The 27857-nt window shown below is 44.8% G+C and overlaps 1 protein-coding gene across 1 annotated transcript; it reads left to right on the top strand.

Annotated features, from left to right (window-relative positions):
- Positions 1-73: 73 nt before the first annotated feature.
- Positions 74-13431, top strand: SLC14A1 (solute carrier family 14 member 1 (Kidd blood group)). Its single transcript, XM_058825764.1, has 9 exons — positions 74-203; positions 5245-5407; positions 6124-6313; positions 6747-6875; positions 7975-8167; positions 8876-9023; positions 9607-9741; positions 10668-10717; positions 11692-13431. The coding sequence occupies exons 2-9, from the start codon at positions 5260-5262 to the stop codon at positions 11866-11868; spliced, it is 1170 nt and encodes a 389-aa protein (XP_058681747.1). The 5' UTR covers positions 74-203; positions 5245-5259; the 3' UTR covers positions 11869-13431.
- The last annotated feature ends 14426 nt before the right edge of the window (positions 13432-27857 follow it).

The following is a 27857-nucleotide window of genomic DNA, read 5'->3' as shown; positions in this document are numbered from 1 at the left end:
AGAGCAAGAGGAAAGGTGGAGAATTCAAAGGGGAACCTTTTTAACATTCACTTGGAGCTCACTAAGTGGGAGGAGAAACAAATCAGTAATATCAGGACAGGAGCCATGCTAGCCTATATAAGCCGGTGGGACATTTTCTTTTTCCCTACTTTCCTTCTGGCCTAACCAGCAAACCTACAGCTACTCCTGAGCTCATCTGAGAGGTAAGAGCACTCTGTTGTTTCCTTTTAATGCACCCTGTTACTGACTTACCTGGATCTTTCCCTCAAAACACCTGGCAAACAGCACTTGAGCAGTCCTGCTGCAGGAGAACAGCTCAGGAGGAGCACAAGAATATTAGTTATCAAGAAGCTTCCAGCCGGGTGAGGATTCGTTAGTACTGCTTAGCCCAGGTGGCTGAACCTTGGAGGAAAAAAAGAAATGTAAAAAAAGGGAAATAGCGAGAACTCTTTAACATTTCCTTTCACTGCCTTTCCATTTTGCCAAATGAAAATGCCTAGATAGTAAAAAATACACATCTGATGTGATAGTGCTTCTGTATTTCTCTGTCCCTGACAGACAGGTCTCTGAAAACTGAATTGCATGTGAGCTTAATGAACATTTGAATCTGTGGGGTAAGCTTTCTTTCACACTAATAGTTTGAAATACACCTTCTATGGGAGAACATGAACCATTTTTTTTCCAGTGAGAGTCAAGTGCATTATAATCTGTTTCAAGGATTGTGCTTGTGCTTGTGTGTGTTCCTATGCCTAACACAATATTAATCCAGCTTTACTACACCCCTGGTAACATAACACGGGCTGTGCTGGATTTAGAGCTGCTGAGAGTCTGGCCTTTTCCTCCTATTGTGCTTGGATGCAGGAATTCCTCTAAAAACAGGCTGCACACAGAGCTTGGCTGCCCGCAGACTTCACAGCAACAATTCAGAGAATGCAAGATACAATGGCTACGATTGTGCAGTAGCAGGTCCTCGGGTCCTCGGACAAACAAATACCACTCCATAAATTAAACCCTCAGAGAAACCTGAATTTTGGCAGGGAGAGAGGAAAATTCCAGAAAGAAGAGAAAGCACCAGATAATTCTGCTGCATTTTCCCTGCCAAAAGCCCAATGTCCAGCTTGGAAGCGCCCATTACCTGGGAGTAGTTGTCAGCCAAATTAAAGATTCTGTCCCTCTCCCAGCTGCAAGCACAACACTGCTCTTACCATGCACAACACAAACATGTGGCCAGGCTTGTCTCCTCCTCAGCAGGTGAATAAAGGAGTAATTGCAGGGCCACATGCTGCAGGAGTGCAGCCCCAGCACGGAGCCAGCTTTAACAAGGCATGGCTGAGGTTCCATGGGTATGGCTTGACAGGGAGGAAGTGTACACAAGTGGAAGGAAAATTGATTTAGGGAGACACGGAGTTGCATAACGTCAGTACTTTGCTACAGGACATTTATTAACTCTGAAAGGATGATTAAAAAAACACGGTAGATTAGCATCTCGGCCCTGTGATGATTTCATCTTCATAAAAGAGAAACATCTTTTATGTTTTCTGTTTTGTTTCAAGGGGAGCTCTCACTTCCCATGAAAATGGTTTTAAATAGCTTCTCTGCACTTACAGGACACTACAAATCACTTGCACAACTGAGGTGAAAAGTGCATTTAGATGGCTCTGCCTGGGTTCTGCTGCTGCTCCAGTGTCTCACCAGCTACACACCAGTACTGGGAGCTTGCACTGCAGGGCTGGAGCACCTTTCTAGAGTTTATGTGAGACAAGACAGCTGCTCCAAGCTGTCTGTCTGAGAACAGGACTTAGTTTTTAAATATTTTTTTTTCCCCAGACTAGTAAAAATCAAGAATTTAAAAAAAAAAATTACCAAACCTGCCCCCCTGTTCCAGCAGAACACTCCTTTTGCAATTATTTCCATTTCTTTCCTTTGTGCACTAAGAAAAAAGAACACTTTCAGTGAAAACCGTGTGTTTTCATAGCTTCAACTGCAGGTCTTCAAAAGACACACTGCAGACCAGCACACATGAAATCCCCATCAGAACATGTACACTTCAGTCTGCACTATTATTCAGACATCACTGTGTTAAAATTCTCTGTGCATATCCACAGTTCTGAGATAGGACACCTTTTGTATTCTCTCCTTTCTTATATACCTACTGCTATCACCTACTCCCTGAAGCAACATAATGTGTTAAATCATTAATCTGTGCATTTCTGTGGTACGTACTGCTTTGTAAAATCACTAAAAATGCCTAAAAAACTTTATGCTGGTGCCAGTTTCCAAGTGTTTCACTACCTCTTTATGTTATTGGACAACTAAGTACAAGTGGTGCAAGTGCTTCATACTTTGTGTTTCTGAACAGATGGGACAAGCCTCAGGGCTCTGGTGACAACAAAACCCCCTCACACAGGATGCAGCCCCCACACCTGTGCCTGGGATGGGATTCAGGGAGGTCATGAAACCAGAGGGGCTACATCTGGGTCTTTACTGTGCCATGAAGACCCCATCCAAAACTAAAGGTTTTTCTTGGGCTGTACCCATTTCCCACCTGGCTGCTCTGCGGGTGAGGGGGTTCTTCAATAATGGTTTCATTCTCCACTAGCATAAAGAATCATAGAATGGCTCAGGTTGGAAGGAATCATCTTTGAAGCTCACCCAGTCCCAGCCCCTGCCATAGGCAGGGACACCTCCCACTATCCCAGGTTGCTCCAAGACCTGTCAAACCTGGCCTTGGACACTGCCAGGGATGGTTCAACCACAGCTTCTCTGGGCAGTCTCTGACAGGGCCTCACCATCCTGACATAGAACAATATCTTCCTAATGTCAAATCTGCCCTCTCTCAGTTTGGAGCCACTGCCCCTTGTCCTGTCACTCTCTACCTGCTCTACTGAACAGACGAAATTCCTGCGGTCCCTCTCCAGAGACACCCATCCCTGGATCAAATGGGACTGCCTGAGGGGCTGGAATGGATGAGCCTTAAAGGTCTCTTCCAGCACCAAGTATTCTATGGTTCTGTGACATAATGAGCATGAGTTTGAGCAGCACTGCTGGACGGGAGGTAACCACGATCACCCCACAGTCTCTGACTCTGAATACTCCGGTACGCTGGGTATTCACTGAGCGTGAAGTTTGAGACAGGTTAGTGCAAGTGACTCACCAGGTCACCTGGTCTTTTTGCCGTGCCAGCTGCAGTGAGCTGGCTTCATTTCTGCCCCTGGAAACCCAGAGGAGCACTGCCAGCTCACACTTGCCTTCACGTGGCAAAGCAACACATCGATTTTTTTTGTGAATTCAGACCCTCAGCTTCATCCATTTTTATCTCCACTGTACAAGTGGACTGAACAGTGACTCCAATACTTCACATGCACATTACACCCCATTCTGCAGACTCCTGAGTGGAAACAGCTCCTCACTCAGCATGCAGGGGAACACCCAGGGCATGCCAGCATGGGTCTCACAGCATCGCTCTGTGGTGCAGCAGCACTTTATTTTATGGGTTAGCAACAGGGAAAGCCCAAGCTGCTTGCTTTAAAAGGAAAATGTATATGCACTTTCACCAAATTGAGAGCATTTATCTTGGCTGGAAATTTTGAATTAACTGAAAGTACATTCAAGTCACTTATTCCAGAATAAAGTATGGAAAAAAGTGAAGGTTAATGAATTAAGGTAATGAAATATAGCAAACTCAAAAAAACAGCCTTTCCCCGGCACCTCTCTTTCCTCCTTTGCTTTTCTTCCTTAGCCTTTTTATTCCAGGTCCTTACCTTCATGTCCTACACAAAGCCAAACTCAATACTATTTTCTATATACTGGACCTGTAATCAGCTTCTCACATGGAACCTGTCCTTCTATTAGCTGGGCTCCTCCAGAAGGTGGAAAATGTCCATTTATTATCTGTGCAAATATTTACTGCTTCCTGAAAGGTCACCACCAGCCCTCCAGTACCGTAAGAGTGAGAAACTGCCCAGGATTAACAATGGTAAATTAAACAGGCATTGCCCTACACCAGCTCTGAGCTGCTGAACCACACTGGAGGGACTGGACGTGCAATGCCCAGGGGTGAAGTAGCATAAAGTGTCTCAGCACCTGTGTTTCTGAGCTATGGGTTCTCCCCCTCAAATATTCATAAGGCTTTTGGTAAAGTTTTGAGTGAGTCAAGGACTGACACAAGACCTGTGTGTCTGTATCACCCTATTTAGACTATCAACTCCCAATTTAAATTCATTACTTCTTGAATAAGCTGGTACTCACCAGTGAGACCTGAAGCACCACTGGTTCAGTATTCACACACCACCACACTTTGTCTGCTTTGTTTGCTTGATAATTTCCACAAACTACTTCAGGAAACAGAGTATGCTCCAGGAACAGGGTTTTTTTTATTTATTTGCTGATTTCATATTCAGAATCAGCTCTTAGACAAACAATGAATTGGCTATAGGCACTGTTTTTTACTGTTAGATCTAAGCCTCTGATCCACATGCCTGAATAATAATAATAATAATAAAATCATAATAAAAATCATAATAATAAAAAGCTGTCTAGGCTGTTTGAGGTCCCAAAGGTTATTCCAGCAGTGCATGTCCCTAAGGGGACCCCATTTCCCAGTCCTACACCCCAAAAATCTTATTTAGGCCTAAACACCTTTGCTGGGCCTACAACAGTCCCCTACCTTATTTAAACATTTTATAGCACCTGCTAAATTTAATAAGTGTATTTTCATTAGTCCCCAAGGGTTTCTTACTACAGCTTCCAATATGCAGTCCCCAGTATTGTCTCAGCAGAGAAGAAAACAACATGACAAAAGCATAGTGGAAAGCAGGAACTGTGAATTTGGGCATCAAACTCTTGAGTCAATGCTGGGTTCTTCTAAAGACTGGTCAGCTTAAAGTGCAGTTCAAATGAGGAAAAGGAATGTATGAATGCATGTGAGAAACGGAATAAAGCACCATGGACAACCTCAGGACAATCTGGATAAATTCAAGCTGGAAATATGGGTTAAGCAGCAGAGGAGCTTAATAAATTAAACATATTCTTATAACTGCATAGAAGTCTGGAAGGACAGTGAAATGAAAGAGGGAATGTGCTCATGGAGACAAAAGAGTCAGGTGTTCAGATTAAGGATTTTCCTCTTTCTGGTTCCAAAGTAACACACAGTGAGCAGTTATGCAGTAAAGAAAATAAATAGGGATCAGAAAGATACACTGTGATGAACTCTCTTTTTTACTTTTCCCTTGAATTTTATCAAAGGTTCAGAACATCAACATGGAAAACTGTGTTGATGTCAAGATAGAAACCAAGGGGGAAAGGATGCCAATGAAGCAGAATCCACTGAGCACAGGTGGGAAGAGTTTCTGCAGAGCTGTGGGTTACCTCACTGGAGACATGAAGGATTTTGGAACCTGGCTGAAAGGTAAACCTACTTCATAGTGACTAATGAGAGAGGATTCCAAATAAAAAGTACATCAAAGGAGTAATAACTAACTTCTCAGTTGACGTGATTCAAGTTAGAGTAGTACAGGAACTACCTCTACCCGAATTTATGTCCATTTTGTAGGGGGGAAAAAATCAGCTTTGTGCAGAAATCCACATATTGCCTAAATCTTGGGGATGTCTGAGATGACATTTATCTCCCAGCATGCCATGAACAAGGTGAATTTAGTCCCACAGAACATAGCACTGGATGGTTATTCTGTACTCTGCCATTCTTCTTAACACTCCATGTTCTTTCAGCTGAGCAAGTCAAGCCTAGTGCCACTGTGAAGTTAAAATACACATAGGTGGGTGTGTTTGGTCCCTGTAATAAATCAGCAGTGGGATACACACACGATTTGCCATCTGAGCCACAGACATCATAAATTAGCTGGTTCATATGAATCCGGTCCAGGGTACTTTATAACACAGAGTTCTGGCAACCTCACTGTTCATCTCAGTTTTCCAGCTGTAAGACTTCAGTGTAGACCATAATAAATCCCTGTCAGTTTTTACAGTCTTGTTGATTCATTGCTTCAGTCGTGGTGCCAAGTCCCACTGCCAAAACTCTTCCTGAGTTTCAAAAATACATCCCAAATCAGTACCATCTGCAGACTTTAGGGGGCTTGTTTTATTACTGAATTTAATCTTTTCCAGACAAACCTCTCATGATCCAGTTCCTTGACTGGGTGCTGCGTGGGATATCCCAGGTGATGTTTGTCAACAATCCCCTCAGTGGGCTGGTCATTCTGACCGGCCTCCTGCTGCAGAACCCATGGTGGACACTCACAGGATGTGTGGGAACAGTTGTCTCAACTTTAACAGCACTTATTCTGTGTCAGGACAGGTAAGTCCATCCTTTCCCCCCTCCCCAGGTGGCCACTTCAGTGCTGATTTATGTGTTAGATGTTTGATGTGGATGAGAAGCCTGGATTTAGTGGGAGGTGTCCCTGCCCATGGCATAGGGTTGGAACAAGGTGGTCTTTAAGGTTCTTTCCAACCCAAACCTTCTATGATTGTGTGATACAGCCTTGACTGGGCACATATCTGCTCTGGTAGGACCAGACAGGTCCTCCCAGCAGCTGCACCTGATGCAGAGGGATTCTGGACAAACCTGCAGAAGGGGTAGGCACTGACCCAAGCGTGGAAATCGGATGTCGGTGGATGAGTTCCAGCAGGTCATCCCCAAACAGAGCCACAGCTGGGTGGGGAGGGAGGGCTGGTGTGAGCAAAGTGTCCTCAGGGGAGAAGACTTCAAGGCAGCTGTTCCCTGCACACAGGTCAGCCATAGCAGCAGGCCTGTATGGATACAACGGGGTCCTGGTGGGATTGCTGATGGCTGTCTTCTCTGCTGATGGAGACTACAACTGGTGGCTCCTCCTGCCAGTGGCACTGGTGTCCATGACCTGGTAAGTCAGATGGCTCCTCTGCTCCTCCTTCCAGCCCCAGACTTCCCACATGTGAGAATGAGCTGTTGTGTTTCTATGCAGAGGGCAGTGGAAAGGGAACACAGCTAACACATATGTGCTGTTAAATCTGCATTGTTATTTACACTTTTAAACTCAGATGTAATCCAGAAACAAATAAAAATACCCATATAATCACAAATAATCCCAGTGGAGAAAACAAAAATCAGTGGCTGACCATGTGTAATCCAATATTCTGAATGTGAGTTGTACTGCTGTGATGCATCAATTCATTTCTGTTTCAAGAGGAACATTATTTTCACCATTTCCTACCATCATCAACCACAAGTGTTTCGTCTATTTAAGTCACCATATAAAAATGTCATGAAAATTTAGTTCTCCAAGCACAGAAGCTGTTCAGTGTCCCAAGACGTGATGGTTGACACTAATCAAAACAAACAACTAATAATATTTCACTCATATATACAACACCATAATCCACTAGGTATTTGGCCAGCAAAAAATTTTGAAACCTGGTCTTTGACCCCAGAATGTCTAGTTGCAGATTGCTAAAACCACACATGTAATTTGTCTGCCTGAAGTTCATGTGGTGTTACAGTCACTTTGATGCCAGCCTTTACTGCTGATCCACAAGCTTGAACAAGGGCACACAGCCACATTCACAGTTCACAGCTCACTCACACCCAGCATGGGTATCATAGTCTCAGTCCACTTCAGGTGCTAAAAATAAAAGGTAAACACTGGGATTGAGCTGGGGAATAACTCCATTTAAGCACTGGATCCTGTCTCCCTCATGCTCACCAAATTCACCATACATATTAACATAACATGACAGGAATCTGTACATTAATTATTGCCTTTGGAGGGGTAGAAAAGTTATGGACTGACCTTTTCTCATCTCTGATTTCATCAGAAAGATTGAGGAAATTACACAGATAGAAGGAGAGGGTTTTTTGTTTTGTTAGAGTTTTCATTTATTTTAAATGGACAAAATTTTCTGCAGCTGGGTTTGTGGTTGGATGTGGCTCTGGTGTGATTTTTCTGACAAGCTTCTAGTGAGACCATTTTGTTCTTCTTTCAGCCCTATTTTCACCAGTGCTTTAAGTGCAGTTTTCTCTAAGTGGGACCTGCCTGTTCTCACCTTGCCTTTCAACTTGGCCTTGACCCTCTACCTGGCTGCTTCAGGACCACACAACCTCTTCTTCCCCACAACTATCATTCATCCGGCAACAGCAACCCCGAATATCACCTGGGCAGATGCAGAAATCACAATGGTAGGATGTCATAAGGGTAACAGTCTCCTTCATTTACAATTAAAAATACTAGAGAAATTTATTATCTTCCTTTATAGATTCCTATGGTTTGTGTTGGATGGGACCTTAAAGTTCATCCAGTGCCACCTCCTGCCATGGCAGGGACACCTTCCAGTGTCCCAGGCTGCTCCAAGCCCTGTCCAGCCTGGCCTTGGACACTGCAGGGATCCAGGGCCAGCCCCAGCTGCTCTGGGCACCCTGTGCCAGGGCCTGCCCACCCTCCCAGCCAGCAATTCCTTCCCAATATCCCAGCTGGGCCTGCCCTCTGGCACTGGGAAGCCATTGCCTGGCTGCTGTCCCTGCAGGCCTTGTCCCCAGTCCCTGGGCAGCTCTCCTGGAGCCCCTTTAGGCCCTGCCAGGGGCTCTCAGCTCTCCCTGGAGCCTTCTCTTGTGCAGGGGAGCAGCCCCAGCTCTCCCAGGCTGGCTCCAGAGCAGAGGGGCTCCAGCCCTGGCAGCAGCTGCGTGGCCTCCTTTTCATTGAAGGGGAAACCCTGCGGAAATGCCCTGCTGCCTCCTGAGACATGTCCAAATGTTCCACTTAGAAAGACTGCATCCAACAAATGCCAAACATGAGCCTGGCCAAGAAAAACAGCTTTAAAAAAACCAAAAGTTACAAACCTGATAACAAATTGTCTTGTTTGGTTTGTTTTGTTTTGTTAATTTCTACAGCTCCTGCAATCCATTCCAGTCGGCGTGGGCCAGGTTTATGGCTGTGACAATCCCTGGACTGGGGGAATTTTCCTAATTGGTTTATTTATCTCCTCTCCACTCATTTGTGTCCACACACTGATCGGCTCAGCAGTGGGGATGCTGGCAGGTAATGATTTGGTCTGTGCCACAGATTTATATAAAAGAATGGAGAATAAAACAGGAACTACAATAAGTGGAGCACTTAAAGTCACAAGTATTTCACCCACTGGAGAATGGCTGCTTGGAAACAAAATATACTCAAACTTCTGTTTTAAGGATTCTTTTGATTGACTTTCCCATTCTCTTACCTTTTATGATGGTGGAAATCTTCAGAAGAAAAAGGTGTCTGTTGTGCTGAGGTTAATTTTTACCACAAAACACTTAATTTCTGGGTGTGTCCTCCTGGTTTTAGGAAAAGATCCATGAAAATCATAGCCATCAGACTGAATGGGCTGGCCTAGAGATGCATTTAAGGTTCACATGTAGGTTCATTCACTCATGTGTGTTCTATTGAAATCAAATCACCAAATTCAGCTCAGCCGCAACAGGAAAATTCTGCCACGATTCCCTTAGACCACAGCAACACAACTACAAACAGCTCCATGTACAAATTCTGGCTAGAACCTTTGAAAAATCTGGATTCATGCCACTTCTCCATTGCTTTTATCTCCCTGGCCAAGGAATGACGCCTCTCTGACTTTATTTTCCAGGGCTGAGCTTAGCAACGCCGTTTAACCAAATCTACCTGGGGCTATGGGGCTACAACAGCTCCCTGTCCTGCGCTGCCATCGGGGGCATGTTCTTGGCTCTCACCTGGCAGACACACCTCCTGGCCATGGCCTGTGGTAGGTACCCAGCAGGTTTTCACCTCCCTTTGAAGTGAGACAGGATGCAGCAGAGGTGGGCTGGAGCCAGATGGGCACCTCCAGACAGGCAGATGGATGTAGGTGAGGCTGACGAGTGGTGGAGCTGGGTGTTGGAGCCACGGCTTTAACCCATCCTGTGCTTTCATTTTTGGCCAAGAGTTGTGTTTAAAGCAAGAGCTGTGATCAGTGGACACATGCTATCTAAGGTCTTTGAAATCAGATGCTTTGTTTTGAGTCATTAATTGTGTTTGTTCGCTCATTGCTGGATGAATCATGCTGGTTTTTTTCCAGCCATAGATACCAGCTCAAATTCCTTCTTTGAAGAAGGACATGCCTAATCTTTGAGAAGAGTGGAGCTCTACTGTAGTTAGACAGTACACATTCCCCATTCTCTTGAAAAGGATCAAAGGCATGAGCTGGGCAACACAGCAGGATTGAAGAATTATTTATAAGGCAATTCCATATGAAATTTCAGTATCGGAATGAGCTGTGAGGGAAACTATTGCTCATTCAGTGCTCATATAAGAAAGATTTAGCTCTGTGTGTCATTGACTCCCCTTCAAGCCCTGGAGGCAGGACAAATGAGGGTGGAAGGGTTATTTTCCTATTTAACCCTATCCATCAAGCTACATGCATTCCATGACGGTGAATTTTTCAAAAACCCATGATACCATAGCACATTTTTCATCACTCCAGTTTTGTTTGTTTGTTTGCTTGCTGGTTTGTTTTGCCCCTCCCACATGCTCCAGGTTGGAGGAGACACAGGAAGGGGTTCAGCAGGGTACCATCCAGACAGGGTCATAATCATTAGCTGAGCTACCCAAAGCAGAATGAGAGGTGTTTGTCATTGCTGATCTACTCCACAAGCAACTGAACTCACCAGGAACTGCCTTTCTTTTTCACAGCACTCTTCACTGCCTACCTGGGTGCAGCAGTGACCCACATGCTGTCTGTGGTAAGTAGTGTATCAGCTGAGGGCTGATTTCTAGCACTGAATTCCCCTGGCTTGTCAGACAAAATACCAAGATGTGGAGAAAAATCCAGCAAAAGGAAGAAACAGTCTGGGAGAGGGGTTACTATCTGCTTAGGGGGTTGGTGTAATTCCCACTGGAACAGGCAACTTGAACTCATGACTTACCACTTTCCATCCTTGCAGTTTGCATGAACTGCTACAGCTCAGCTCTAGACACTATGAAATCACAGAAACCATGAAATTATGAAGTCACAAAACCATGGAAAGGTTTGCATTGAAAAGCACCTTAAAGCTCACCCAGTTCCACCCCCTGCCATGGACAGGGACACCTATCCTTGAACACTGCCAGGGATCCAGGGGCAGCCACAGCTTCTCTGGGCACCCTCACCAGGAAGAATTTCTTCCCCATATCCCATCTAGCCCTGTTCTCCATCAGAGGAAAGCCATTCCCTTTATCCTTTCTAGGCCCCTGCCCAAAGTCCCTCTCCAGCTCTCCTGGACCAGCTTTAGGCACTGGCAGGCTACTAGAACACTTCCCCTTTTTCAGACATTTACTTCATGCCTGATGCAATTGGAAAAAGGGCCCTGCATGTGTGTAAAGAAACATTAAAAATTTGGGTTAACTGCTTTTCTCCATTGCCAAGTACAACAGCTCAGGGGAAAGCCGAATGTTTCTGGTATCCACACTGCTGTGGATACCTCATGTCCTACCTCATGTCCACCCAAGAAACCTTCACCATGGCAGGTGCACACCAGCTCACCAGAGCTGGTAGATGCTGCAGGCTAATTCGAAATGTCAAGACCTCATAAAGAAACCCAGCCTCCCTAAGGAAAGACTCGATGCAAAACCAAGTCTAGACTTCCTCCAGAAACCTTGTTCCGAGGTGGCTGGCTCTGAGTGGTACTCTAATAAAGGACACCTAGTAAACAAAGTAAAATTGTTTTTTAATTTGCAGTTTGGGGTGCCATCAGGAACCTGGCCTTTCTGCTTGTCTGCACTGACCTTCCTGCTCATGACCACAAACAACTCTGCCATCTGCAAGCTGCCCCTCTCCAAAGTCACCTACCCAGAAGCCAACCGAGCTTATTATCTGATGATGAAGAAACATGAGAGGTCTTGCTGTGAGGCATAGAGATCCAAGAAGAGAGAAACTCATCAGATTTTAGGGCAGGAGCACGAGGTGTTTGCCCAACAGACTGTGATTTGTGTGCTACCATGTCCAACACCAACTTCTGTGTGGAGAGACTTTTCCCACCACTGGGAAAATCCACTAGAATCTGTTTGTTCTATTAAGAAGATTTCTACTGGGTAGGACTGTGCTGTGCTGGAAGGACTTTTCCCAAGATCAACCTGTTATGATTTTATAGATGTCTGAAAAGACACTTGAATTATAAGCAATAGGAAAATTACTTATAAGCTGAAAAGAAAAATCGCTCTGTGAAATTGAAGACACCGAAATCAGACATAAAGAAATAAAGAGCATCTTTCAGCATATGAGGGGACTTCAAGTTAATGGCTAAACAGCTTATGACAGCAATAGGAGGCATCTTAGAGAGTTTCATTGTGGCAGAGAAATGCAATGAAGAGCACTCTTTGCCAAGTAGAAAATAGGTTGTGAAGAATTCTACCTGGAGGACCTCCCAAACCCCACGGAGAGAGATGTTCATTAGCAATCAACAAACATAAGATGGACATGATTTTTGTGATTTTTGTGTTAATCTCATGATTTCTCTTAATACTTGAATTTGGTGATGGGTTAGCAAAGGACAGGACAGCAAGAAATTCATTGCTGTCCCTTTCCTATGCAATAAAACGTCTCTGTTCAGTCAATGCACAAATAGAACTAATTTGAGCTGATCTATTCTTAACTTCTCTCCCTACATTGTCCTCCTCAGCCCATGAATATCAAACAGCAAAACTCTGGGGCTCAGGAGGCCCAGGGGAGACCTTCTGGCTCCCAGGGAACAGGGACAGGAGGAGAGGGAACGGCCTCAAGTTGTGCCAGGGGAGGTTTAAATTGGATATTGGGGATAATATCTTCATAGAAACAGACTGTTTAGGGCAATGGGTGTGTCCCCATCCCTGGAGGGTTCTAAAGACCTTGTGGATGTGGCATGTGGGGACTTGGGTTAGTGGTGGCCTTGGCAGCAATTGTGTGATTCTGTGAAGCTGCTGCTCTGCCTTTTCTCTCTGCCCTGCAGTGGGAAAGGGACTTTTGGGGACCAGCAGAGCTCTGCAGGACACCAGCCATGTGCCACCTCAGCCCAGGCTCCCCAGGGGTACAGGTAGGTAAGAGGGAAGCTGTCCTTGCACCCCACAGCACAGATCACCTCAACAGGCATTAACTCAGACACCTTTCTGCCTGGCTCACTGGCAAACTCTGTCTCATGTGGAAGCTCACATCTTCACCAAAAATATTCCACATACTCAGGTCCCTCAGTCCACAAGAACCTACATGCATTAATGTCACACCACGAAAAGAAAATCAAAGCCTGTTTTTCTTGTAGCAGATGAAATAAAATCTAGCATGATTTTTTGAGTTTGGGAAGGGGAAAAAAAAAAAATCCCAAACCATGTATTTTTGCAAACATCACAAAGACCTGAGTGTAGAATATTTGTGGTGAACTGTTGGTTGTATCTTCTGGTGAAGTTTTAGGTTTTCAGATGTTCAACAGTATTTCTGTATGACTGACACTCACTTGTAAAATGTAGCATTTCCATGATTTACTTAATAAATATCTACATAATATTCTGTGGAGTTAATTTCTAAAACAAGCGTTCTTTTTTTTTTTAGTTTAGTATAAGTTTCTCTCTCTTTATTATTATTAAATTCTTCCAAGAATAGGCTACCTCTTAAACAAGTAGTGTAGAAGACATTGGAAAATAAAATTTTTAAATCAGTGTGTGTGGGATATAGAGGAAACTTCCAAATTCTGCTCTTTGTGCTTATCACAGAATGATAGAATCACAAAATTGTTCGGGTTAAAGGGTTCTTTTTCCACCCCTCATGCAATGGGCAGTGACACCTTCCAGTGTCCCAGGCTGCTCCAAGCCCTGTCCAGCCTGGCCTTGGACACTGCAGGGATCCAGGGCCAGCCCCAGCTGCTCTGGGCACCCTGTGCCAGGGCCTGCCCACCCTCCCAGCCAGCAATTCCTTCCCAATATCCCAGCTGGGCCTGCCCTCTGGCACTGGGAAGCCATTGCCTGGCTGCTGCCCACCCAAGATTCAGCCAAAATCCTCCTCTAGCTCTCTTGGAGCCCATTTAGGCACTTGAAGGAGCTCTAAGGTCTCCTCACAGCCTTCACCAGGATGAACAGCCCCAGCTCTCTTAGTCCTTTGACATATTCCAGCATCAAACCTTCTTAAACCTGCAAGTGCAAAGTCTGGTTCCATCTGGTTCCAATCAGGCTAAGGCACAGCACTGGGTCAACAGAGCTGTGGTCAGAGCTACAAAAACCTCCTCAGGACCAGGCAGTGATTCATTTCTAGGGAAGATGATGGTCAGGCCCCCAGACTGGGGTTAGATGAGGCGATGCTCTGTCTAAAATACGCCTGGAGCAGGCACAGAGGGCCTTGGAGATGCCCTGGGGTTTGGAGTTCCTCTGCTTTGGAGCCAGGCTGGGAGAGCTGGAGGTGTTCACCTGGAGAAGAGAAGGCTCTGAGGAGATCTATTTGTGGCCACTCAGTACTTAAAGATCTCTTTAAGGAAAATGTGGACAAACTTTTTATCAAGGCCCATTGCGATGGGAAAAGGGTTGACTGTTTTAAACTATAAGAGGATAAATTCTGATCAGATAAAAAGAAATTTTTCATGAGTAGGCTGATGAAGCACTGGCACAGGTTGCCCAAAGATATGGTGGATGCCCCATCCCTGGAAAAAGTCAAGGTCCAGTTGGACAGGTCTCTGAGCCACTTGGTGTAGTGGAAGATGTCCCTGCTTGTTGCAGGGGAGGGACTGATGACCTTTAGGTGTCCAACACAACCCAAGCCATTCTCTGGGTCTGTGTTTTATCAAACTGTAGTGTAAAAGGGTATTTTAATGTCTGAACTGAGATCTCCCCACCTAGGACCATGAGTGCCCCAGAGAGGCAAATCTATAAAGGCTGCTTTCACCCTTATGTCAAAATATGCACTTGAGCAAGAGAACACAATTTATGTCCAAAATATGTCCAGTGTAAATCAGCAGATTTCCTCTGACTGGTGCTATTCCAGCCTTCTGTTGCTGAGCAACAGGGACATTTTGGCAGTATCATAAAGAGATCATACGCACAGAACTGAAAAACAACAAAAGATGAAGGCCATGTCCCAGCCATTTAGAAAGGTTTTGCATATCATTCAGAATTATTTCTACATTTTCCACTATCCAGCAAATTTATTCTTCCCATCACCCCTCAGAAAATAACAGCTATTTGGAAATTTGATGTGTAAGTCACTTAGAACATGCATATTATGCTTTTGCCCATTATAGTTCAAAACACTGTCTCTGCTAACAGAACTAATCCATCTTATGCCTGAAACTGGGGTTTTTGGTTAAGGGTTTTTTTTTTCTTTATATCAAATAAATACTATTCAGCTCACCCTTCTTTTTCCACCACCCTTTTTTCACTCTTGTTTCCAATACACAGGTGACACCAGACTCCTAAGAAACACACTGGGCAGAAATTTTGGGGTATTTTCCTGAACTACCTCCCTCCCAGTGCCAGCAAAGAGATGTCACTGTGTTTACAATTCTTACAAGAAATACACATATACAAAAAATAAGTAAATACTACTAAAAAATAATTCACAGGGAAAAAAATAAAAACAAGTAAACAAAAACATAAATAAAAAAGAAAAGTTAAAAAAAAAAAAACTAACTACTGGGAAACATCTGCTTGGATTCACATTTTATCCAAAAGTCTAATTCAAATGAACTGCCTGACAGCCAGTTCCTGATCCACTCTCACTGATGGTGTCTGATGTGCATAATTCTCCCCAAGACTCTCAGTTTCATGACAAGTGCTCAATTGTGGAGAAATGCAAAAATACAATGTCCTTTATCTGATCCTCCAGGACTGCTGCAGGTTCTGTTTGGTTTTACTGCTCTGCACATGAAATAAAAACAGTATGAAGAATGCTGATAATTATCTAATCTTTTGAATCTTGACACTAAGTGTGAAGGAATTGACACAGACTTTGGCCATAGCTAGGCGTAAATCACTCGCTGAGAAAGATGCTACCCACGAGGAAGCAGGGCTGTGCATTGAAAAGATTACTGCTTGATTATTTCTTGCTTGTTTCCCTCTCCCTCAGAGTGCAAGGACTCCATGATAGGTGAATTGTTAGGCACAAATTAACACCTTTCTGAAGTTTCTCTTTGTCTTGCCATGGAAACTGCCTTCAGGTAAGACCTACTTTGCTACCAGCAGTTGAGCTTTTTCCAGTTTTGGAATGAGATGATGAAACAATATAACTCACAAAGCAAATACACCTCAATGACTTAGGGCCCTCACTCTCCATGTTCTCAGAGGCACAGATAGACCATGGCAATCAATTTCATATATATTGAAACAGAAACTGTTTAAACAGGACTTGGAGGCCTTAATATTTCATGGATGTGGGTCAGAAAGTTCATTTTGGGTCTCCAAAGGTGCTTTACTTGCAAAGGGGCTGTGAAGGTTAAGTTGGTTACCTGGAGGTTTACTTGCTACCACATTCCAGGGCATAGCAGAATCAGAGAAGAGAATCACAGAATGGTTAAGGTTGGAAAATATTATCAAGTTCTCCCCAGTACAGCCAAGGCCACCACTGACCCATCTGCCCAAGTTCCACATCCACACAGCTTTTAAATCCCTCCAGAGATGAGGACTGCACCACTGCCCTGGGCAGGACCAGCCAGGGCTGGACAATCCTTCCAGTAAAGAAATTTTTCTCTAATATCCAACCTAAACCTCTCCTGGTACATCTTGAGGTTGTTTCTTTAAAGTAAAAAAAAAAAACAAAAAACAAACAAACAAACAAAAAAAACACCAAAACAAAAAAAACCTCTTCTTCATAAAGTTCACCATTTAGGTTGGAATATATCCCCCAAGATCACTGGCATGAGGACTTCCCAGAACAAATTCAAACTCTTAGAAGGGAGCAACAAAATCAATCCTGTGAACAAACAGAAGCACCTGTGAGGTGAAATACAGTCCAGTTGTACTTGGAACACAGGAGCAATTGCTTCCATTTTAGGACCAGTGATGTCATCAACAGTAAATTTTTGAGTTAAATAAAACCATATATGCACAGTTGCAAAAATGGGAGTTCAAACACAAACACGTTTTTAGAAAATCCGTTTTTTTTTTTTTTCCTTTTTACCTCTCATGAAAATATATAGATTAGAAGAAAATGGATAGAAGCCATGGTCTTAGGAAACTGACTAACTACAAATTCTCTCACTTTAGATTAAACATTCTTGGATTGGTCATCAGTTTAATCGAATAAGGCTGAGATCAGTGGGAGGTTAAGGATCAGATTTGCTAATTAGAACACTTAGAGAAATAATTCTAGGAAAAGCGTGCCCCTGGAATGGTGCAATGGGAAGGAAAATAATTTTTTCAAGTGGAATATTCCAGCAAACTGTTCTGGTGCCTCAGTTGCAAAGCAGCTACAAAACTCATGGTGGTGCAGAGTTTTGGTGGGGGTGAGTGTAATTCTATGTAGGAAAATGCCAGCCCAGAGGAGGCCACGCAGCTGCTGCCAGGGCTGGAGCCCCTCTGCTCTGGAGCCAGCCTGGGAGAGCTGGGGCTGCTCCCCTGCACAAGAGAAGGCTCCAGGGAGAGCTGAGAGCCCCTGGCAGGGCCTAAAGGGGCTCCAGGAGAGCTGCCCAGGGACTGGGGACAAGGCCTGCAGGGACAGCAGCCAGGCAATGGCTTCCCAGTGCCAGAGGGCAGGCCCAGCTGGGATATTGGGAAGGAATTGCTGGCTGGGAGGGTGGGCAGGCCCTGGCACAGGGTGCCCAGAGCAGCTGGGGCTGGCCCAACGTCGGAAGTTCCGGCCATATGAGGATCCAGGATACCTCCCCTCCGATTCACTCCGGCATAACCCAACATCATTTATCTCCAACTCTAAGCCCTAAACTGTGTGGGTGACCCAGCCCTGCCCACATAAAGATACCTTAAAACACAGGCTCTCCCTCCCCAGAGAGAGCAATATCACTCAACAGCAGGCGTCCTATGGTGGTGGCTTAGCAACAAGAGGCACCTCTGCACAGCTTTTCTGCCAGGCAACTTCCAGCAGTGAGCAAGCCTGCCACATGAACAAAATAGTTTTTTCCACAGAACAAACAAACCCCCTGGGAATTATTAAATTCTGTTCTTTGTCCCAAGATATACCTCCTCTTTCTGGCTATCCCATCGTGAATGGCTCTTTGAGCCATCACTCCCTTTTCCATTTCCCCTGGTTTGCTTGCAGTGGTGGTGCACATGGTCACCAACACCTCTGGGAAAGTACTCTGACTTCTCCATATCACTAAACGTTTCAAATTCACTAATCCTTGACCTTCTTTAGCCACAACACCCTGCAGTTTCTACCAGAGTTTATTTAGTGTCTCTTTGCACTCATGTTCTTTCACTGTTCCTCTGCAGTCATCCACGAGCAAGCTCCTTACTGGAGTTCACTCCACCCCACCTGCCCTCAGCAGCCTCTTGGAAAGTACATACTACTCATTTCTCTCCTGAAAAAAACTAAAGAGACAGAATTCCATTCCTGTGAATGATAAAAACATGTAACCTGACAAAAGGCTCTACAGTTCCAGTGACTTATTCCATCCAGGTGCAGGATCAGCACCAAAGATCTGGGAAATCAACAAAACCGTCACTGAGGTATTCAGCAAGGGCAGATTGCTCTTTCAATCTCATGGAACAGAAGACACTTTTAGATTACACTAATTTAACTGGGAAATAAAAAAAAAAAAACAGATTCAAGAAAGAAAGGATTCACAGCAGTGCAACAAAAGACCAAAACATATTGGGGTGTTAAATAAGAGAGCACAAGAGCCAAAACATGAGTGATACAGCTTTGGGATGAATTTGCCATGTCATAGCTTTTTATTTTACTAAGACAAAGGTGAATGCTGATTCAAGGCAGAGAAAGGAGATAAAATAGTTTTGAAAGGGAAAATTCCCCTAATAAACCAAATGAGAGATGTTTGACATGGCCTCAAGTTGTGCCAGGAGAGGTTTAGTGAAAATTATTGTCACGTTGGTTATTGTGAAAGTTTTCTTCACAGAAAGGATGGTCAGGCACTGGAACAGGCTACTCAGGGCAGTGGTGGAATCTGCATCCCTGGAAGTGTTCAAAAGGCACATGGCACTTGGGGACACGGTTTAGTGGTGAATTCAGTGCTAATTCAGGTTAAGGGTTGAACTCTATGGTCTCAGAGTTCTTTTCCAGCCTTAATGAGTCTATGATTTTACATTGTGAGCTGAAAGTCCTGCTGGGGAATAAGAGCAGAATAGGAGGAGCAGAGCAGAAAAGGAGACCTGTGCTTGTCCCTGAGGTGTTTGCAGATGTGCTGGGAAGCAGCAAAGGGGGTGTCACAGAAATGAGTGACATCCAACATCCTTGAGATGCAGGCTTAGACCGAGATATCCAGGCTTTACCCACTGAATATCAAAGGCTTCTTCCATTATTACAAAGTGCTCGTTTTCAATATTGAAAGTGTTCATTTTTTCATGTTTTGCCTGCAGTGGAAATTCCAGAAGGATATTTTCCCCTGAAAGAAGAAATTGTCTCTCATCTTCAGCAGGTGCCAAAAGAAGAATTACACAGGAGGGATGCAATTTGCACAGCTCCAGCCTAAACTCTGCTGAGACTTTGTGGGATGGTCCTTCACAGCAAATCAAACCATCCATCAGGTCCTTCCCAGTGCTGGAAATCTCAGCTGTAAGAATGTCACTGCCTCCCAGGGTGGGAATTCTGCAGGCAATCCACCAGGCTGGCATACACCATCCAGGCAAAACCAGTGCCACCATTCAATCTAGAGCACGTGGCAGGCCAGGGGATTTTGAAGTCCAAATAGCTGAGGAGCAATGTCCACAAGAATGTGCAGGAAAGTCACACTGTCCATATAACAATGCTTCTCTCAGAGGAGCCTGATAACTTGTATGCTGCAGGTTTAGGTAATAAATCTAAGGAGGGAACAGAAGCCCCATTTGTGATGTGACTGATAATCATGCCAGCAATTTTTGCACATTCCTTTGTTCCATTTTCCTTCCAAAGAACGATGGCTGTTTGTAAGACTTGAAGAACTATGTGATTTTAGATGAAGCTGTGAGAAAGCAACAAAAGAAACGCACCCAAACAGTCTGACTCAGACACGTGGGGCTGTTCCAGCGCTCCTCATGTACACATAACCAAATTTTCCACTGGTCACAGGAGGGGTAACCACAAACCAGGGCTGGAGAAGACAGCTGCCTACAGGCATGTTACAAATCCATCCAAGATTTAAGTTCTCCTGGGAACTTATCCAAAAGCATTCAAAAGATAACTCAGAATTGTTTGTATACTCAGAGAAAAAGGGCAAAACCCTGACTATTCAAAATAACTGAACCTGACAGACAAATGAGTGATTGTACCTCAGTGGATGTACATGTCTGCTCTTCCTCTCATTGCTAAATCGTGGGCTAATCTTTCCACAGTAGGATTATCTGTAACAAAACAATGCTCTTTGTCTACAAGAAATTGGCTCTGTTTCATCAATATGGGCTTAATCAAAGTTTCGCTTTACAACAATTCTGGCTTCCCAGAGAAGCTGTGGCTGCCCTACCCCTGGAAGTGTCCAAGGCTAGGTTGGACAGGGCTTGGAGCAATTTGGGACAGTGGAAGGTGTTCTTGTCCATGGCAGGGAGTGGAACAGGATGAGCTTTAAATGTCCTTTCTAACCCAAACTATTTTATGATGCTATGACCTGTATTCCACTCCTTCAAAGCCTGCCTGGGGATGGGCTCAGTCACCCAGCTCCCCAACAGAGAGAAACCTCCTTTCCCATCTTACTGGGAACTACAACATGGGCAATCCAGGGTCACATGTTTTTAACCCTTTGCATACTTAAGGACACACTGCAAACATGGCAGAGTGAATTTCACACACCCCGAGTTAAACCCAGACCCAACCCAGTGGATTGTGGAAACCCCAGGAAGTTTTCCTCCAGGGACTGCAGAACCTCTCATGTGAAGTGTACCAAAGTCTCTGAGGATGTCACATGAGAAGCAGCGCTTTGTGAGAAACCCGCCTGCTCCGTCTGCCAAGAAGTGCCATTAACTGCTCTCTCCATCCATCATGTCCACTCCTAACCAGCACAGTCCCTTCACCACCTGCTTTACCTGACCTCAGCTTTAGACTACCAGTATTTTACCTACCCAGCAGCATGACCAAATTTCATTGTGCAGATGCCCTGGCTCTATCCCACTGTGCTTGAAGGCATCCTCTTCACAAAGGTCACAATCCTTAAAGGGGGCTCAGGACTGGAGGGAAGAGAAATGACTGTATGGAAAAGGGCAGGCAGCAATCCCTGCTGTGACAGGGACAGGACCCAGGGAACAGCTGGAGATGTGTCAGGAAGGTCTAAATGGGATATCAGGGCAAGGCTGCTCCCCCCAGAGGGTGCTGGCACTGCCCAGGCTCCCCAGGGAATGGGCACAGCCCCAGAGCTCCAGGCTCATTTTCTCAAGCACAGGGTGGGATTGCTGGGTGTCTGTGCAGGACTGTGAGCTGGACCCCATGATCCTGTGGGTCCCTCCCAACACAGGATGTTCTACATGTTATCCTCATGCAATGGTCCACCCTGCCCTGAGCTCCCCAGCTCTGCTGCTCTCTGACACTCCAGCATCACCTCTGCCAACCCCAGGCTGCACCTCTCCTCCACCCCACCTCCCCACCACTCTTCCTCAGCTTCTCTCACTCTGCCACCTCTGTGTCAAGCATTTTCCCTCCTCTGGTGAAGTTTCCCTTTCCAGTCCTGCCTGGACAGGAACGCCTCCAGCAGGGTCCTGCCAGTGAGCCAACAGCCATGTGCACACACGGTTGTGAGCAGGGAGCACTGAGGAATGAAAATTATCTATTGTTTGCTCCAACCCGCATGAGGTGAGAGTTGATATGAACAATGCACTCCCCATAGCACTTCTCCTCCACCTTATCAGCCTCTGATCTTAATCCCAGGAGTCAATGCCATCATCAATCACTGTTAATGAGAGCGAGCTCCCCTAGGCAGGGGCCTTATCTCACTCTGTATCTCGAGAGCCACATGAGGTTATGTCAGTCCTGCAATTAAGTAAAGGTTACACTGGCCTGAAAGGGTTAGTACTGGCTTTTTTGGGAACACTTCTGTGCTGTCAGAGACCAGAGAAAGCAGAAGTGAAACAGGAAAGTTGTCTTCAAACTGAAGAAGAGTAGGTTTAAATTAGATATTAGGAAAAAAATTCTTCCCTGTGAGGGAGGTGAGGTACTGACTGACACAGGTTGCCCAGAGAAGCTGTGACCACACCATTCCTGGAAGTGTTCAAGGCCACATGGACAGGGCTTGGAGCAACCTGGGATAGTGGAAGGTGTCCCCATATGTGGGAGAGAGGTTGAAACTAAGTGATCTTTAAGGTCCCTTTTAACCCAACCCATTCTACAGTTCTATAAATTCATTTACATGCTACAATTCACCTGTCACTTCCATTTTTGGTACCTTCTTATTCAGCAGACCTCAGTACCAACAGCAGAGAAACAGCTGGTTTTGGACACTTACCCATATTTTTCCCCCTATTGCCACTAAAGGTTCCATTTTCTAGCAGAAATGTTTCCTGAGGTTAAGGTAAAGAGTAAACACACAGGCAGCAACTCTGATTCTGTGATTCTGCATTTCTGTGATTTTGATTTAGTATGTCCTCCATAGCCCTGCTGCCTGCAGGAATTCACAACCACTGAGAAAACCAAACTCTAAGAACAGCCCCAATGAAAGTTAAACTGCAAGAAAAGCCCACCACCAAACTGCTTTCTGGGGAACCCCTGCCACAGGGAGAAAATAACTCCTTCTCTTGGCTCTGCCAGAGGCAGATCACTCCATCAGGGCAAGGGGAGCTGCTGCCTTCTTTTCTCTCATCTAATTCCTGTCCCAGCTGGAAAGGAGCTGATCCTGCACTGACAGGCTCTGCCAAGAATTCAAGTCAAAGTCTCTTGTTTCAATAGCAGTTCAGAACGCTGCCTGCTCTTCCCCCAGGTCATGTGCTACCTACAAAAATTATTTGTTGTGGTCTCCTTAAAGGCACAAGGATCTACAATGCCATTAAAACACTCTTGCCTCTGCCTATAACTCAGCTGCAAATTTAACTGCAGCATAGACAATCCTGGGACAATCAGGTCAAGGCTGTCAATGAATTGCCTCTGGACACAGTTCACGGGGAAGAGTGATCACTCAGCCCTGCTTCATTTATTATCTCAACAGATTGGCTTCAGATCTGCAGCCTTCCCCCCACACTTGCCCAGTGCAGGGGCTGTGGGAGCTGTGCCTTCCCTCACTCCTTCCTACCACAAGTGGAAACTCGGCACCCAGGTCAAATCCAAGGTTTGGAATTCAGTTCAGGAGAAAATGGATGAAAACCCTCTATGCTATGCTCGGAATGTCACAGCAGAACAGATTAGCAGATGCAGTGGTATCCTCTGGCCTTTATTAGTTTCAAACTCATGCTGGGCCATGTTTAAGAGTAGATGATGGAGAGGTGCCACTGCAAGGTGAGAAACCTGTGGATGATGCTTACAGATGTTGAGGAGCAGTCAAAGCACTTCTAGAGCCACACAGCAACAGGTAATGACAAGTGGAGAAATTCAGCTGAAGTTCACCAGCAAGGAGAAATTGCTAAACAGTCCAGGTCTAACCACCAAGGATCTAAAAAAAAACCAAAAAAAACCAGCCAACCAAACCTAACAAAAATCCCACAAACAAAAAAACCCAAACAAATAAAAACTATTACAGCATTCTGGTTAAACTTTTCATTTAAACCAGTGAAAACACTATTAGAGCTTAAGAAGGACAAAGGACAACAGGATGGAACATTTCCCAGAGAAGATGCCACAATAAATGCCACTCTAAAGGGCACAGGATCTCAGACAAGGCAGGGTGTGGGTGAGTGAGTAACAACAAGAGGTGTAGAGTTATTCTCCAGAGGCACATGCTAGAGAGGTGTCACATTCATTACCACAGATCTCATTCTGAGTGCTTTTGAATCTGTTTGGAGCCTGCAAAGTCAGGCAGCAAAGCTCAGATTATGGATCAGACCCGTCCCTTCACTGGCCAAGAGTGTTCTGTCAAGGGAAAATTCAGGAGGTGCTTCAGATATTGTGTGGCCTGGTGGAAAAAAGCAGCCCACACTCCTTCCCAAAGGAGAGCAGCTCTCATCCCAGAGAAGGACTATGAAATCTACAACTAGAGGAGCATAAATCTCTTAAATCACCAGCTGTGCCCATTCAGCAGGGAGAGACAGAGCACATAAATCTCCAAAGGCTCACTTTCAGTAGGAAGGGTAGGCAGGGACCTCTTTTCTGGTGCCATTTCAAGTGCCTTTGATCAGACACATCATTTGGATTAGTCCAAAGCGATGCACAGTGTCTCTGTCCTGCCAGCTGGCTCAGCCCCTGGCTCAGGCTTGTCCCAGCCTCCTCACACAGAGATCAGGCCAGACCCTCCGTGCTGGTTTAGGTGACAGAATGGCCAGGCCAGGAGAGAACACTCAGTGGCTGGTGAGCTGACATGGTTCTGAGGAGGGTTGGCACTCCTAAAACATTCCACAGCTGTCACTGAGCAAGCTGATGCAGATTCCTCGTGAGTCAAAGGTTGACATGAATGAGTGGCCACATCAGGTTTGCCAGCACAAAGCTGGGCTTAGAGCAGGGGCATCTACACTGTTGGCTGGGCTTGGGACCAAGACCAGTCTGGGGGAGCGAGCACCAGCACTGTGGTCCCGGCCCCAGGATCATCCCCTCAATGGCTTTGACCTGCCTTGGTGGGGGCAAAGCAGAGACCACCACAGCACTGCCTGTCCACAGGTGTTCCACGCCCAGAGCAGGGCAGAGGGTGTGGACAGCAGCAGCAGGGGCAGAAATGTGTGAGTTTGGGAGATCAGAGCAGTTCCTCCACCTCAATGGATGTGACTGCAGTCAACAAACAACTTGGAGAGAGACTTCTTCTGCCTTTTTTCTACCTGCCATGCTCTGCCCATAACACTGTTTTTCATGCAGTAATTTTAAAAGCTGTTTTTTTAATTTAAAATTAATTTAAATTTATTTTATTAAAACTATATTTATTTAATTATTTAATTATTATATTATATTATATTATATTATATTATATTATATTATATTATATTATATTATATTATATTATATTATATTATATTATATTATATTATTTTCATAAATTAATTATTTTATAAATTATATTATGTTGAATTAATTAAACTTCAATTACATTAATTATATTATAAATTACATTATTATATATAATATATAATAATATATTTCTTTGTATTATAAATTAATTTTATTATATAAATTATATTAACTTATTAAATTTTAAATTATATTAAATTCAATTTATTTAATTTAAAATTTATTTTTAAATTAAATTAATTTAGCTTTTAATTTTAAAAGCTGGTTTTCATGCAGTAATTGCCCACTAGGTGCAAATTCCCCAATTAAACACTTAATTTGCTCACCAGAGGCAGCAGGGGTTCCCCAGCACCCATGTTCCAGCTCCATCATCCTGCCAGCACAGCTTTGGTGATGGAACTGCCCCAGATTTGGAGCAGTGGGGTGGCAGCCAGGAGAACTTCCCGGGTCAGGGGCATTGGTGAGGAGATGAGCAAACACCACAGGCAAGTGACTGAACCTGCAGACTTTCAAACCAGATCAGCAGGAGCTTGAGGCAGCAGTGAGTGTTCTGCAGCAGCACTCAAAGCCAGGAAACAGGGTCAGTGTCACCAAAAATAATAGTGCCTGCTTATGACACCTTCCATTCCTTTCTACTTTCCCTGCTCTGTAGGTTTACCCATAATTTTTTTTTTCCCTGCCTGTTGCTTGGTGAGGATTAAGTGGACGCAGAGGGAAGATGGGCAGCCCACAGCAGCTCCACAAGAAGGGGAGCGTGGCTCCATTTTGTGCTGTGGACAGTGAGGAGACAGAAGGAAAACCCCTCTGTCCTCCCAGCTTCACTTTCCAGTCCTTCACAGAGCCAATCCCTTCAGGGAAGAGTGCCAGATGTGACAAAACATGAGGCTTTTGCTTTGAATGTGTGCGGGCTGGCACTCTCATAGGACTAGAAACACACATGATGCTGAAGAAACTGAAGTAGAAAACCTTGGAGTTGAAACTAAAACCTGAAGGGTGGGAAGGGGAGCACCTGTCTTCACTCTGGTCCCTGAATAAGTGGATGAATTGTCAGCACAGGTACAGCTACACAAATAACTCTTTGCTTCAGTCCTCAGGGACAAACCTGGGACCAGGAGGGATGACCTCTGCTGTGCTCATCTCCAGCCACACGTCGTAACTTGGCTGCAGACCATCACCACCCAACAACAGAGCCATGGAACCCTTTAGAATGAAAAGCCCTCTGAAACCATCCAGTTCAAACATTCCCCCAGCACTGCCCAGGCCACCACTGACCCATGTCCCCAAGTGCCACAGCCATGGCTTTCAAATCCCTCCAGGAATGGGGACTCCACCCTTACCATGGGCAGCCTTCTTGTGAAGAAACTTTCCCTAATATCCAATCTAAATATTCCCTGAGGCAATCCCTCAATCATTCATCACAAAATACTGGAGGAATTTCTTAGGGAGGCAGGAGAAATGTCATTATTTACAGCCTCTATATTTACTAGTACTAAAACCAGTATTTGATAAATACAGATGGCATCCTGGTTTTGGTATTGGACCAGAAGCGCGCTTCCACACTGAAATCTTACATATTATTTAAGCATAGACCAGGGAAAAAAGGTCACAGTCTGTGGATCATATAGCCATGGGTGATTTTGTTGACAAAATTTTTGGCTGATTCAAATAGTTGCAAATCTTTTCAGCTATATGTTATCAACTCTGTATTTTAAACACTAAAATGCTTCATTCCAATAGCCATGGTCCAAGAAGAAAATCAGTTCACAAATAAAACTCGAAAGATTTATAGTTCTGCTCTGATTTACCAGATACTTCTCTAGAAGATCCTGCAGTAAAACATTAAAGAGGAAGAGGATCATACTGGTGTTAACTGCAGCTATTCTTTACATGAATCATTTATGCTTCACTGTAACAAGATGTTTTTAACATGGATTTCACTTTAATCTTTTACTTCAGTCCATTGAGTCCCACTGTGTCATGAGTGGTGAAGTGCTTGAAAAGAGTCACACTACCAAAAACTTTATATCACAAACAGACAAAATCAAACTGCACATCGGGGAAGAAGGGGGAGGCACACGGAAAAGGCACATATCACAGATGTGGCAGGGATTACAGGTCTCTTGCTACTTACACCACCCTTACCCTCGGGTTTCTCAGCTGCTGGTGGCATGAATTATGTTTTACAGCTACTAAGAACAGTTTGCAAAGTAATCAGACGACTGGTCCTGATGTTCCTGCTCAAGGATGACATGCAGAGGGGACAGGGCAGGCATCTAAATTGGTATTTGAAAAGCTAACACCCTTGGCTGAGTAGCAACAGGTCCAAACAACCATAAATAAGAGCTGGATACACTCAGAGCCTCCTCCAAAAAGCCTGGGGAAACCAGAAATCTCTCTCTTCACAAACACTGCAAACAGAAGGAAGACAGAGATCAGAAAGCAGTGAAAACACTTCACACTCCCCTTCTAGGAGATTTTCCTCAAGGTCAGAAGGGAGCAGGGGTGAAGCACCAAGGGGAGCCCTGACATTCCTCCTGGGGGTGGACACTGGCTCTGGGCACAGGGAAAGTGGCAGCAGCGACTCCACAGCATCTTATCCTGGCTCTGGGAGCCCTCCAGCGGGAATCACGGAATGCTGCGGGATGGGATGCGCCTGAAACATCATCCAGTCCCACCATGGGCAGGGACACCTTGCACCAGAGCAGGTTTAAGGGAGATGACAAAGG

This window comes from Poecile atricapillus, chromosome Z (genome assembly GCF_030490865.1).
Source record: "Poecile atricapillus isolate bPoeAtr1 chromosome Z, bPoeAtr1.hap1, whole genome shotgun sequence".
NCBI classification, from domain to species: Eukaryota; Metazoa; Chordata; class Aves; order Passeriformes; family Paridae; genus Poecile; species Poecile atricapillus.
The sequence above is the reverse complement of the archived record's forward strand: the minus strand, read 5'-3'. Positions and strand labels throughout refer to the sequence as shown.

Bases quoted from the DNA above. Each gene is read 5' to 3' on its own strand.
- SLC14A1 (XM_058825764.1), top strand. From the start codon at position 5,260: ATGGAAAACTGTGTTGATGTCAAGATAGAAACCAAGGGGGAAAGGATG. The intron at 8,168-8,875 runs GTAGGATGTCAT...TAATTTCTACAG, and splicing joins CAGATGCAGAAATCACAATG to CTCCTGCAATCCATTCCAGT. The intron at 9,024-9,606 runs GTAATGATTTGG...TTTATTTTCCAG, and splicing joins AGCAGTGGGGATGCTGGCAG to GGCTGAGCTTAGCAACGCCG.